Genomic DNA, 15,026 nt, shown 5'->3' with positions numbered 1-15,026 from the left:
CTGTGCAAAAGGGAACCCAATGGGGCGCTGAGATGGTTCCAGGCCCATTTGCTCCCACTCTTTAATGTGATGCATATCTGTGCTCCACAGGGAAAGGCAGGATGTGAAACTGCAAAGTGCCAAGGCCCTCAGCCTCCGTGGATTTCAGTGGCTCAGCACTTCACACCGCTGGGCCCAAGGAGAGCAGCACACAAGGAGGTAATTGGTAGTTGTACACTTTTGCTGCAGAGCACAGCTGATGGCTAACAGAGGCCAGCACTACGTCAGAGGGTGCCAAAAGTTCTGGACTCTGGATCACGTTAACATTTTTTATGCACTGCTATATAACCTGATAAGCAGCTCTCAGCTGAAAACACTAAAAAGATTCGAGGTTTGGGAGAACACCTTTCCTCAGCCACTGACTGCAGCTTGGGAACTGCTGCTTTACACACATTCAGAATGGCTGGTGACTTGATATTGTGTGAGATATATCACAATTTCATTACATTGTTGGTCAGTACTGGTCCACACAGTGGAGATAGTGATACATTGCTATCACATAAAACCTTAGTTGGGCAGAGCCCATGTTTGTAATATCAATTATTTTACCCATTCTTTACAGTAGTCCTTCACTGGCTCCTGTTCTTCAAAAGCTGCATTGAATTTTATTCCAGCAAACCAGAGAGATTAGACCAAACATCAGTTTAAAACTGAACACAACCCATTAAGAGACCAGACACCCCGGGGTAATACTACCTGCTAAACTTGCACTTTTCAAGTGAGGAAGAGAAAATCCTTCTGTGTGCCAGACTCTCACTGTATGTTTTCTCATGCCTGTTTTCTCATCCCCTGCCTGCTCCTTTGTGGCTCACCTGAAAAAAATTGCAGCCAGCTCACCTTGCTTTACATTTAAGGACAGGAGGGGAGGGAAATGAACTGAGAACATACTGTGAAGGAAGGAGATGGAGGGACCTGCTCAGGACCTATGCTGGTGTCTCTTGGTACCTCTCAGCCCTTTAACACCCCCAGGCAGCAGGTATATGCCAAAGTGCTCTGTCAGGGAAGCACTATTGCAAGTCCCAAGGGGACTAAGCAGCTCATTAAGTCAACCCACCCACCTAAGCTGTCTCCAGCAGCAGTCCCATAATCAAACTGTCCTCACAACACTGACAAATTTAATGTTCTCCTGTACTTGTACTGATGTTTTATCTCTCTGCAGTGAAAATGGTGATCTCCCTGTGATTTGTTTGGGTTTATCACGTGAGTGCTGCACGTTCCCTTATGACAGCCCAGATCCCATGGCTCACCGAGACCTGCCTACCCCAGGGTTAAGCCCATTTCTGACCAGGGCTTGTGCAATTGCCCATGGACATCTGTGGGCTTTGCTCCAGGCTTTTCATCTGCTCCCCTGAAAGCTGCAGTGTTCACAGTTATATGAGGTGGGAGACATTAGGAGCACCCCATACCACTATGCAATGAAACCTCATTTGAAGAGGGGAAAGAACAAATTTTCCCAACCAGAGGCATCAGCTGGCCTTTCCAGTTTCCCCACTCTGCCTCATAAAGACACAGAGTGGGCACTGCCATACAGCAAAGGTTGCCTGGTAGAATGCCTTGAGATGCCAATGTTGTCATCGTCCCCTGAATCTTCCAAGGTTGGCTACAGATCAGCTCAGTTTGCATGATTAAAAACAACAGAAAACAAAACAACCTCAAACCAAAACAATTCAAACAAAAAAACAAAACCAACCATCCAGGGATGGGGAGAACATCCAACTCTCTCTTTTTCAAATGTAACAACCAAAGCTCCAGACTGTACAAGCCCATTCACTGGGGGTTTCCAAACAACTCATCAAGTTCTTGTATCCACTCATCCCCTGGTCCGCTCTTAATGATGGAGTCCACGAGGTCTGCGCCCTCTGCTAAACTGGAGAATGACCCCCCTGCTCCTTCATTGCTGTAGTTGTAAGGTATGTCCTGAGTGGGATTCCTCTCGTATGCTTGGCCTTGGCTGCTCTGAGCGAAGTTACCACCTGGCATTTGCTGCGTCGGGGGCTGGCTGAAGCCTGACATGGTGGGGACCCCTTGGCTGATTGCTGACATCACCATGGGCCTGGCCTGGCTGGCTGCCTGTTGCCCAGGTAGTGGTTGCAGCAACTGTCTTCCCAGAGCGGGGTTCAGGGCTCTTACTGTTCCACTTGTGTCCACAACTGTCTGATTAAGCCCCTGCGGGAAGTGCTGCTTGGACAGCCGTGGCTGCCCAGACTGCATCGCGTACGTGGTGCCGTTATTGAAGGGCCCCATTTCACCGCTAGTCCTTCCAGGGATGCCTTGCAAGCCTCGCTGTTGCCAGTTTTGTGTTCCTTGAGGGACAGTCCCCATCAGGTTCTGAAGTCGTGGTGCTTGTGGCCTTGGTAAGACCTGGCCCACAGGTCCTTTCATCTGCTGCTGATGCTGGGGAAGAGCGGAGTTTACCAGCATGTTCTGACCAAAACTGCCAACCATTCCCACTGCTTGTCCAGAGGCAGGCTGCCTTGTCCCCTGGCCTGCATTATGTGCCATGTTTATGCTGCTTTGGTTTGGGTGCTGCAACATTTGGCTCATCCCTGTGCTCATACTGTACATTCCCGGCTGGCTGGAGGAGGTGTTGCTGTAAGGAGCCATGCCCACATCCGACTGGCCCGCAGTCGTGGGCAGCGTGCTCGGGTTCTGGGAGGGACCCATTGCCATCATGCTCGCGTTCTGGGCCATCATTCGGGATGTCCTCATGTTCTGGAGTGCTGCTTGGTTTCTCACAGCTGCTATATCCTGGGGTGAACCTACGCCAAAAAGGGAGGAAGGTAAGAAAAAAGCCACAACCCCGTAAACCTTAATTAACACAAGAGAGAATCTGTAGGAGCCTTTTGCAATGCAGTAGGATTTCAGATTGCTGTGCTTTCCAAGTGAATAAAACAACCTTTCATGTGAAGGTTAGCAGAGAGCCAGAAGGTTACCCATCCTTGGGAGATGTGCTTGCTGCCTAATGTTTACTGCCTTTCAGAGGCTACATGTTCCCCACCTCACCTTGGCTGCAGCCTCTGTCCTGACCTGCCAAATTCCCTCTCCTGGAAGGTGAGAGCCAACACAGCTCCAGTGTTGTTCAGCAGAGAATTCCATTCCAACCTAATTTCCCTTCAGGCCTAACAGGAGGATGGAAAAGTTAAAAGGCCAATGATTTACTCACTAAGTAATTCTCAATTAGGACAATTTTGGGATGTGTACCCAAAGGGATTAATGACTTCAGATTCTTGAAGAATCAAGGCAACACAACTGGATGTTTAATACATGATTACAGCCAGGGTTGCCTCCCTGGTAATAACCTAATCAAGTATCTAAGCTTGATAGTCACAGGAGCCACAGGGCTAAAATGGGCTTTTCTCTTACTTTGTTAGGACCAGGGATTAAATTTTTAAAAAGTGACTTGGGAGTCAAAGTCCCTTGTAAAGAGTAAATGTGAGCCTTTCTTTTTTGTGTGTACTTTTTCTCCCCAGGATCCAATACAATGTGCACCCTGCTCTGTGAAAGAAAAAAACCAAACCTCTAAGACTTTAAAGTTGCATATGCCCTATGATTCAGTAGCACTTATCCTCTTCAGCTACACCCAGTTCAGCTTCTAGGAAGCAAATGGGAAAGACTTCATGGTCTTCTTCAGTGGCAGCAAAGCAACCGAACTTCAGTTTACCATTTAAAGCTCTCTTTTAAATATCTCCATTGTCTCTCAAAAGTAAGCCTTGAAAATGGAAATGTCAGGCTCAGAAGGCCAATCAATTTTTTAATAGCTCAGGAGGCATAAATGAATGGATTTTCTATAGCATTGCTACTGATTAAGTCTATGGAAAGAAGAAAAATTGGGGTTTTGTGGACATTTAAAGCAGAGAGAGTGTATTAGGGAATCAATACTATAAGCACATTTTACTTCACCTTAGGCCAGTGATGGGAAACCAGAAAATCCTAACCTTGTTAAATTCCACACCGTGGCAGATAACTGAACCATGTTTGCATCTCCCTTTCAAGGGTAGGGGGGAGCTATTGATTTCTGGGAAGCCAATACGCTTCTGTATTTACTATCTTTATTTAAAAACAATTACCTGGAGCTTGGATTATGCCATGTAGGTTTGAGTCACTATCATACTGAACTAAATACAATACTCTGCAGGTGAAGCTCAGAGTAGATGAGGCACACAATTGTTCCCAGCTCAAATGTTATTGAATGCAAGGCATAAACATAAAATGGTTGCTTTAAAAGTTCAGAACTGTACAACAGAATGTGAATGTTCTTAAATCAGCCCCTATTTGTTGTCCCTCAGTGGCAGACAACATATCTGAACATCCATGGAGAGTGGAGAATACTGGTCCCTGTTATTTATGTTGGCTTGGTTTCCATGAGAAATGGGTCTGGATAAAGGAAGTGCCATTTCTATAGTTTAGCACATAATGCAGAGGATACCTCTCCCTTTTACTGCAGCATGATAAGCTTCTGAAGGATGCTTTTAGCTCCAGCATATAGATAAATGAAACATTTTGTAGCATGAAGAGAGACCATCTGGATCACACTTGAACAGGGCACAAGTAGCAGCAGCTTTTACTTTAGCCTTGCTATCAAACCACTTTCTTAATGATTGGCACCAGGGTCCCCTTGATTTTTCTTAATTTAGATCATCTCCTTTGATGATTAGAAACAGTCTCTTTTTAAGATGACTCCAACAAGTGCTGAAGATACAGATCATGTTGAAATCTTAATGCATCTTTAGCTAGTTTTTAATTGAAAATGGCAGTTGAAAAGCTCCAGAGGAGACACTAACAGCAAGTGGGTTCACATACTACTTTTGTTAACTACTGTGCTTGGTGTAAGAGACAGGAGATCAGACAAGGACTAGTTAAAAGAGAGATGCAACAGATTTTAAGATTTTGGGCCACCTTCCGGCCTCATTTACACATAACCTACTGCACTGGATTACATTCGTGTGACTGAATAGGAAAAAATGGTGAACTACTTATATTAGCTCATTTATGAAAATTAATTCCTTGCTCTGTCAGATTAGCCTAAACTCCCTTCTCTGTTTCTTTTAAATAATACATATGAAGGAAAGGTTTCAAAGAAGTATTAATGCAGAAAGATTGTACATGTGCATCTCAGTGTGTGGCAGTGCACACATGCTTTCTGATTTTGCAAATGAATTATTGGGGGATAAAAATCATTTCAGACAGAACTTATACTGCCAAAGATAAAAATGAGAAGGCAATTAGAAGAAGCCACCCTGATATATATCAGCAGAAGGTGTGGCTGCCTGTTCATGTCCTGGGAACCAGAACTGTTGCAGTTACATGACACTATCATGAATATATAATGCAAGTGTGTGTTCATTTCATGTCTATTGAGAACCTATGGTTAGTGAAGAATTCAGATTATGCTTTGCACCTAAAATCTCAGAATTAACTTCTTTTCCTAAGCCAAAATTATTGTACTTACATCCTTCAGTTACCTGGGAGCACATAAAAATAGGCCTTGCTTTTTTTGAGATAATTAAAAAAAATATCTCTATTTCCATCTCAGGTATTTCACTGTTTCCCACACCTGACATTGATGAGTCACTTCTCCAGATAAGGATGCCCTCTCTGAAATTCTCAGCTCTTCAAATTAGATAAAGTGGGGAATTAAGAGGGGTAAGACCAAGATACAGTGAGAAATGCTAGCTGAAAAAAAAAAAGCATCATAAGAGTGGAGGCAAACAAGACAAATCCATTAATGAATCCATGATATCCAGATGTCAAAGAGGCATAAAAAAAATGCAGCTTTCACTGAAGGGAGCCAAAAGGAAATTATAAACCTAACTGAAGACACAAACCTGGGCATTCCCCTTTGGTAAAATATGTGGTGTGTGCAACAGTCTGTTTTCCTCTTCTGGCACACTGCTTAAACCCTGGTCTTCAAAAAATGCATGAGGTTTCACGCCCCTAGTATAGGGGCATATATTGACTCCAAATTAGGAAAAATAATTCGACTTTTACCTTGGAACTGGTTGACCTGTTGCACTGGATACGGGCTTCGCTGTTGCTGCAGATGCTGCCGAGGCAAATGTGACTGCTGCTGCAACTGCTGAAAACGAAGCAGGGAAAGAAAGCAGAAAAGAAAGAGATGATTAATTAATTAGTGAGCTGAGAACTGGACTGGTGTCAAAAGTACTGCAGCAGAACTGCAGCAGTTCTTATCTGGTGAGCTGTTCTGGAGAGACAAGTAGAGTCATCTGAAGAGTCCTTCTGAGAGCACTTGGGCTACTCGGCACGTGGACTCTTTTTGGTTCGAAAAGGAACAAGCACTGAGCTGACAACATCTCTCTTTACTTATAGCCACTTCATCCTGACCTCTACAGCATGAACTTCACTGTTGTCAGGCAGAAAGGAGAGGGAGGGATATGGACTAACTTTGCTCACCGAGATCTAAGGGCAGCTGTAGCCACACACACTTTCCTTCCCTCATTCCTGCTAAGGTCTAGAAGTTTGTGTTCCTGGTACAAGACTTTTCCTCACCTCTGCACTCAAAACAGTCAGCTGCGAGGAGTACTGCATCCTGACCTAAGCACTGCAGCCTAGGACCATTCCTGAGCCAAAACAGAAACGGCTACAAAAGCACATTTCCTCTTGTGCTTCAGTGAATGATATCTGGGGAGCGGCTGACTGCAAAATGCATCTCTCCCTTGATCCAGACCACACTGCTCCTCTGTGGTTGTTTTCTGTGAATACTCATGAATACTGTAAAACAGAATCAAGGGTGATTATAAAAGCAGAGAGAGTTTACCAGAGCTTTCAGATGCTAGGGTATGCTCAACTAAGCATTTATCAAAAGGACATGTATTGCAGCATCATCTGCAGCTGTACAAACACTGTGTCCAAAACCAAGGATGTGTAACAAAGGTAAGAGAATGGCAAAGGTGGGAAAGAAGGAAGTACTAATCCCTGCATTCATAAGCATGTGTTACAGATCCTAAGCCATGTTTTCCCAGCAAGAGAGGATAAGCCAAGCTTCAAGCGACTGCTGACCTATCAGAATATTATCTAGGTAACATTAGGGGACTGCAACTTCAGTTTTGGGTATGATCTTATAGGAACTCAACAGTGTGACTTTCCACTGACTTTCTCCTAGGCTGCTTTAAACTACAGCTGAATTAAGCATGCATCACCATTCTGACTGGGTAATTTAACTTCCATATTGCAAAGCTCAAGACCAGGTCTTCCATATTGCCACTGTGAGAGGTGGTTTTATTGCTCTCCCACTCCAGTCTCTGGCTCTCCCCTTGCTGCTATCTCTCCTTTGTGCTAACCTAACTGCTTGTACTGGCATGCAATAAACCAGATTAAGGAACTGATCTGGGTAAATACTTTTTATTTTAAAATTAACTAAGGTTACTTTTAACCCACATCCATTCTTTGTCCCACATCAATGCAGCTGTACATAGGTTTTGCCAGTGCAAGACCACACTCAGAGCTAGGGGAGAGGACCTATGCCTGTAACTGTAGCTGAGTCTGCTTCTGCTGGAGTATACTGACCATGAGATGCCAAGTTAGGAGCTAACTTTCCCCACTGCCTAAAATCCCACGCGACTGCCAAATCCACCACTGGGAACACAGGTAATATTTGCCAAACTAATGGTAGGACTGAGACAGATGCCTCTTCTTTGACAACCATTGCTGAAATACCACGATAGGAGCCACAGAGAGAGAATTACTAAAGAAAGGAATTACTGGTGTTGTCTGTAGCACTCACGCTCTCATACCAGTGAGCACTGCAGTGTTTGAGACAGATGGATACTGTACCTGCTCCGCTAGGATCTGCTGCTGCTGCCTTTGCTCTCGGAGAAACTGCTGTTTCTGCTGCTCTATTACGTGGAGCTGGGCTCTCTGCTCTATCAGCATCTGCTTCATGATGGCTGCCTGAGGCTGGTTCCCTAGGAAGGGACCCCCAGAGCTCGCACCCGTGACCACATTGCTGGAGCCTGGTGGCACAGAAGGCTGCATCGGCCCTGTGGTCCGCGACAATCCCACTTGGTGCTCCTGTGCAAAGAGAGAGAGAAGGCCTCGTTACTCGGGGTTCTCCAGAGGCAAGAGAAGTGACAGCTCTTTAAACTGAAGAAGCACCGAGTCTGTGGATGAAGTATGGAGCTTGGAGAAAGTGGAAAGATGCATATGGCTTGTGACCATGGGTTGTTCCCCACAGGGAACTGGTTCCTCTTTTCTCTTGGAGTTTAAAGCCCCTCAGGGAAAGCAAGAGCATTTTATAATTCATTTATAATGAAATAATGAAGTTGTGTGCAAAGGTTTTTTTTCCATGTAGGACATGTAACTTTCAAGTCATGTTTTTTCTAAACTTTTTCTCCCTTCTTAAGGAGACAAGTACATTTTCTCTTCCTTTCCACTTACCTCTCTCCATAATAACGATTTAAAACACTTCTCGTAACAACAATTTAAAACAGTCCTCTGGATTGAGAAGCCAAGGTGTTGGGTGCACACAATGAGCTGGCAGCATTAATTCTCCTTACACTGCTCCAGAATCTCAAGATTTCACCACATTATGTGTTTATTCGAGATTTCCCTCCCGCAGGACTGGACCAACGTGCGTGGCCGGCAGGACGCTTGACAGGCTCCTTTCCCTCTCCTGCACCCACTCCCGCTTTCTCTTCACGTTCCTCATCCAATCTGCTGCCTTTCAGGGATCGACGGAAGGCCGGGGGGAATCCCAGCCCTTGTCCCGGCGGAGGGCCGGGATCACCGGGGGACACCGGCAGGTGTCGCTGCCCGCCCGCGGCCCGGCCAAAGCGGGACCGGAGCCTCCCCGGGGCCAGCCTGGACCATTCCCTGCCTCGGGTGCTCCTGCGTGTGAAGAGCCCTCAAAACCTCTTTAATTGATGAAAAGGGATGGGTACTCGTTTAAAAACACCAACTTGACCTGTATCACTTTAGCGTCCTTTGTGCAAAGCCCGCCAGAGCGAGGTTTAGATTCACCTGCTTCACGGACGGGTTTGAGGAATGTCAATTATTGTGTGATTTGGAACGTAGGGAAAGGCGATCTTGCGGCACCTACCCCGACCCAGTCTGTGAAAGGGTTAAAATCAATGCTTGTATGTAGCTTGGGAAATTAGGGTCGGCCTTTCTGCATGAAGGTCAGGTTTTCAAGGACCCTTCTGAGGAAATAACAAAATACAATTTGTCTGCACCTCTACTTTGCACAGATATTCCCTGAAGGCAGTTCTGAAAGGCAGTTCTCCGATATTTAGGTTCTTTCCGTTTTTAATATCTGCCCTGGTTTGAAAGTTCCCTTCCTGCTCCTTTTTCCGCTTCTCCAGTCCCAACTCATGCTGCACTTTCCACTTTACAACCTGGTCAAGCACGGTCCCTGCAGCGTCCTAAGGACAAGGGCTGCGGCAGCTGCTGGGGCTCCCCCAAGCTGGGGTGAGGGAATTACAGCTGCCGAGGATCCCTCAGCTCCTCCCGCACTGAGCCCTTTCACCCACCCCTGTCACTGAGCTCCTGCTTTCTTTGCTGTGGGGGGACACACACAGACATCAGCTGTCTCCAGCAGAGCTGATGGCAAAGGCTTTTACCTACCACCCCCTGGCCCTCCCCCGACTTCTGATGAAGTCATCAAGCTACTGATTGCATAACTGATACACAGGACTATCTTGTGTTATACTGGGAGACGGGCCAACCGCTTCCATTTATAGACAAAAGCAATGCCACGCTGCCAAATAATGGAGCCTTTGCTGCAGCCAGTACCAGGGAAAAAAAAAAAAAAGGAGGGGGAGAAAACCTGGGAGCCAAAGGGCATGCTGTGAAGTGACATCCCTCAGAGCCTCCTCTTCGAGCCTCAGTGCACAGCTGCCTTTGGGGCTGCAGCCCAAGTCCTCTTTGAATTGCCTTCAAAAAAAATCTCCTTACAGAACTACTGTCCTGGCTCTTAATGCACGCACGGGTACAGTTGAGGGACACACTCACTCCACAGTAAAAGCACTCCATTCTTTGCTGGATTATGTTATAAATTAATTCCAGAGTTTAAAAAGGAAGAAAGCTTTGAAAGGAGCCCCACCAGCTGACGTGAGCCCCACGCGCTGTGCAGCAGCTGAAGGAAATACAAGGATTATCACAAAGGTGTTACTTCCAGTGCTGTGTGTTTAGTCATTTTGGGGTACACGAGTTTACCTACTCATCACGAAAACTTCATGTTTCTGGTTTTAATAACAGGTTTAAAGCCAGGCCTTCTTCATCTAGATCACCCTCCCACATGGAATATTTCTTCTCCTTTTCTTTTCTTTTTTTTTGGCAAAAGCTCTTCCTAACCGATGATGAAAAGCCCTGCTGACATCACTGGGAGCAGCCCTGGGTTGTGTGTCCTGAAAATAAGAGCATAGCCCAGGCAAAAGGTCTTTGCAGGCAGGAAAATGCTCCCTAGCACCTGGGAGCAGGGCTCTTTCCCAAGAGCTTTATCTCTGCAGCCTGGCACTGCTGCTGTTAACGTCCAAGCGTATGGAGATGAAACCTGGTGGTCGACTGTGTGGCAGGGAACTGGTGATCTACACGGCTGCCTCTTACAAGCCATGGCTGAGTTGCAGCCTCACCACTGGAGCTGAGCACTGAGGCAAGCAACTCAGGCTAAGTGCAGCACTCATACAGTTACAGAGCTTCAAAACCAAACTAATCCAAGCTTCACTGACAACGCTCTTTGCTCCTGCTCTGCCTGCCAGCTCCCTCATCCTCCTACTGCACCTCGAGCCTTCCCCGGCCCCTAGACTTCCTGCTCCTCCTCGTTACCTGCCGTTCTTTTCTCTTTCCTACACCCTCTGTCCAGCCTCTGCATTTTCCTTTCTCCATCAACTGGCACTGCTGCCTCTTCCTTCCCTCTCCAGACGCCCCCACCAGTACCTTGGCTATCCAGCCTCTGGCTGCACATCACCCCTGCCGCTGCCTGTGCTGGTCTCCAGCGGCTCATTCCCACAGCCTGACTCACCCTGTGATTTGCGGGGACCCGCAGCAGTGAGGGGACAGCCCAGCTGCTTCCCTCAGGGCCCTGTCCTTGTGTGCACATGGGTACACGGGTGCCCTGTGGGGGCACAGGCAGAGAGCGACAAGATGTCCTGGAACGGGAAACACAAGGCTGTATTCTCAGCCTGTTACATCTGGGAAGATGGTAAAGTGTGACTTCTGATTTTTCACTCTGGCTCTTTTTAACACCACCCAAAGCCACTGTGTGCTACTTGCAGGCTGCAAACAGCTCCCTGCTGATAACAGAGTTACAGGCGCTCCAGTCGGGAGCAGCGATGCCGCAGCTCCGCTGCCAGGTCCCCACCGCGGGGCAAGCGAGAGGCTGGTTACACGAGGGGGGGATGGCGCCAAGCCCCCTCGGCTGTGCCACAGAGCGACTTCAAATACACGGGCTGGCCCTGGCTAAGCCTCTTGGGAGCCCTCCTGCCCCTGCAGCCTCAGCTGCCCACTTTTAAGGCAGCCCAGGGACAGAATCAAGTTCTTGGCCCCTGGGAGCAAAATCGGGTATTGAAAGAGCCAGGGTGCTGTTCACGGAGCCAAAAAGGAGCCACAGTTTCCAAATGGTCAGCGTAACACTTCTGGCTTGTATAGCTGTATAGCACTAGGAAGATGAACTTTTGTAGGGACCTGGCTGCTTACTTAACGGCCGCATGGGAGTTGCCCCTCTGGATAATCCAATCCTTAGTTAAGCAACAGGAGAATAAATCCTGTGTCCTCCCAGTGTATTTCCAGGGCCCTACAGGAGTGACAGGATGCTCCGCAGGAGTTCAGAGTGATAAGTGTGCATGTATGTGTACGGTTATGCACAGTAAACACAAGTGACTTTAAAAAGAGAACAAAGGGGAGTGGAAAAGATCTTTTCCTCTTTGTCTCAAATCTTACATGCCTCTTCCTTACCACGCAGCAATTTATTCCTTCCACATGTCATTCAATCTCCCAGCTACAGCTAAAAGCAATCACACAATTTTCTTCCAGAACAAGCAGAGCAACCACCAGCTGATGCTCTGAGAGCTGGGCAGCTGGGTGCGGGTAAGCACACTCAGGGACAGCCAAGCCTACTCATTGGCCCTCTGTGCCTCATGGTTGGAGTCCTTGGATCTGGAGGAGGCAGCTCTGCTCCTGCTGAAGGCCAGGGGGGCAAAGTGGCGCCCTAGGGAAAAGGGGGCTGTTCCAGGCAACTACTGGCAGAAATTTCACATCTGGGAACAAAGTATTTCCCAAAATGCTGAGGGAAACACAGACTGGAAAGCAAGGTCTAAATGTGCAGAACAGACAAACAGACATAATTCCCTGTGCCATTCTGTGGTGTGTGAGTGAATGGGATCCTCAAATATACAAGGAGCAGAAGAGCAAATAGAAGCCAGGAAGGTGGTTTATCCTGCATCCTGCATTAGAAGAATGATACTAGAAAAATGTATACAATCAGGCATCTACATTTTAGAGTCAGAGCAGAAAAGAACACACAAATATGATTTGAGGCAGAAAGTGTCTGCCAGAGAGCGACTTAAAGAGCTCAATCCATTTAGCCTACCACAAAGAGAACTGAAAGATGCTTTGACCATGGTGTATAAAAATACCTTCACGAGGGAAGAAATCCCTTAAAGAGCTCTTTTATCCAGTGAGGAAGGCAAAACCAGATAGAAGGGCTGGAAGCTGAAAAGAGATTCAAATCAGAAAGAAGAATTGCATTTTTACACTATGACTCCATTACACATCAGAAATGGCAGATGTCCACATTTTGATGTCTTCAAGGACGACAGCCTTTCTGGATAAAGACAACACAGCGGTGCGAGGGAATGGCCTGTGACATACCAGATAGAACAGCACTGTCTGCCCTCACCTCTGCACAGCTCTGAGCTGCGGCAGAGGCCACTCTCCTGCTTGCACCACACTGCTGCCAGGCAGACAAGCACTGGTTCTGCTCTTAGGCACTGCGTGTGTGTCTGTGTGTGTATGTCTGTATGCTAAGAATGGAGGGTCTCCGAGCTATTAATGGGATCAAAAATATGACTCCATTTTCATACACTATGTCACAGTAAAATATCATCTCTACCCAGTGTTTTCAGGGCAGCCCAAAAGCACATTCCTATACTCCCCCAGAAATATTTCTGTTAAATTCCTGGTAATGTTGTTACTTATCGTGTCTGGCAGGATCTTAATCCTCCCTCTAAATCAGACTGCCCAGAGCAAAGCCACCTTTCTCAGAATGGTACCATCCGACAGACTAAGGTAATTACAAATCCCTTCATTTCAGACTTCTGGTTTGTTGGGTTTTTTTACCTCGAAGGAGCCAGCATACAGGATGAAGGGACAGAATATTCCGGTTCACAACTCCAGCTCCGGCAGCGGGCTCTGCAGAGCAGATTGCTTCACCTATTTCCTCTGTCATACAGCCTCAGGGAGGGGCTGCAAACCTCTCCTCTCTCCCCAAGCCCCGGTTGCCATGGTCTTTCATACAGTATCTGAGCAAACAAGATCCCTCTGATGTTTGACACCAGACCTCTGCATGCAGCCAATTTGTTTTCCTTTCACCTCCCTTCGCCTGCATCTCCCCTCCCTGTGTTTTCGATACAGTTTATTCTGGCCACAGAACAAACAGGGTCTATCAGGCTGTTTCTTCTGTGTATTTTTGTTTTCTTCTAGAAATTTTCTAATGTCTTCATTTCTGGTGATGAAGTAGGTAACAAAGGCAACAAAGGTAACAAAGATAGGCAGCTGTTTCTCTAAACCCGTTTAAGAGCTAAAGACTGGCAGAAGTTAGTCTCAAAGCCTGCGAGGCAGAAGGGGCTGTCGTTTTGGTGGCTGCCTCCCCATGCACCCACTTTTGCTCCAGCACAGGGGTTTAACTCCACAAACCCTAAGCACTGCCGATGGGATTCGGAATGCAGCGTTTCAACAGAACACCATTGAACTTCAACCAGCCTAATTAAACCAGGCTCATTTCCTCTTTTGCAAATAACAGCTCTGGCAGTTTTCTTCCTTTCCCCCGAAAAAGAAACCTTTGCAGGGGAAATCACTCCTGCTTTTCAGTTTTGTTTATCCTCAGTTTCACCAGGTAGGTCCATGGTATGGAGCATAACGATATAGCGGTTGGGTTTGTACACTGAGGGAGAAGTATTCATTTATCTCAAATAACTAGTTTTCCTGTAATTGCAATTTTTATTGGTCTTATTATTTTTAGGAGAAGACGAAAGCGAATCAGCCCAAATTCAAACCAAAATAGCCTCTCTAAATTCATATCATAGAAAAAAAAAAGGGGAGAAATAAGTGGAAGAATATAAAAATATTTGGGAAGTGTAAAATTAAGATGAGCTATTCTCATTTTCTTTAGTGAGTTACAAGTCGTGGCTCAAGCAGAGCCTCTTGCAAGGCTGTGGTTATCACCCAGTACCTGCTCTGTCCCCTACGGGATGTGAACCTCGTGCTCCTTGGCAAAGCGCCATGGATGTTCCCTATACATGCTGTGTATGGCAGGGACTAGTGACTGGGCTACCAGTTGGCCTAGAGGAGCTGAGACTCGAGTGGGCACAGAGGCTCTGTGACTCTGGCAGGTCTGTGAGGCAGCTTCTGGTGCTCCCACCCAGCCCCTGCAACAAGAATGAATCCTCCCGTTCCACACTCTCACCTGCTCTTGAGCCCTTTGCACCAGTGTTCATGGTCTAGTGAAAACAAAGCGGTACTTTACATCATTTTCTTGCAGGAGTGAACTGATGGGGTTAATCAGGCCATTAATTTGACCTGCAGAGGGAATGGCTGCACAGACAAGTTTCTGTGAGGCAAAGCCGGGTGCGGTTTTACAGCGCCTCAGTTACTCAGAGGTTACTCCCACGAGCAGCTCCCCTCCTGCAGGAGTATGGAACAGCCACCTGGCATTTCTGTTTTGGGGCAAGAGGTCTGAGGGGCTGCTGATGGGTGGCAAAGCCAGCCCCTAACTGGTCTCTTGGCACCATCTCTGCAGACATGCAGGGCTGATGGCA

The 15,026-nt window shown here is 46.9% G+C and overlaps 1 protein-coding gene across 1 annotated transcript in view; it reads right to left on the bottom strand.

Moving 5' to 3' along the window:
- Positions 1-15,026, bottom strand: part of MAML3 (mastermind like transcriptional coactivator 3) — a 102,965-nt gene that overhangs the window by 14,613 nt on the left and 73,326 nt on the right. The window contains exons 3-5 of the mRNA XM_027652719.1: positions 7,831-8,067; positions 6,028-6,115; positions 193-2,798 (exon numbers count right to left, since the gene is read on the bottom strand). Of these exons, the coding sequence (XP_027508520.1) occupies positions 1,807-2,798; positions 6,028-6,115; positions 7,831-8,067 (1,317 nt within the window). The 3' untranslated portion in view covers positions 193-1,806. The remainder of the gene's footprint in view (positions 1-192; positions 2,799-6,027; positions 6,116-7,830; positions 8,068-15,026) is intronic.

This window comes from Corapipo altera, unplaced genomic scaffold (genome assembly GCF_003945725.1).
Source record: "Corapipo altera isolate COAL_440 unplaced genomic scaffold, ASM394572v1 69, whole genome shotgun sequence".
Classification (NCBI taxonomy): domain Eukaryota; kingdom Metazoa; phylum Chordata; class Aves; order Passeriformes; family Pipridae; genus Corapipo; species Corapipo altera.
This window is presented reverse-complemented; position numbering and strand designations above follow the sequence as displayed.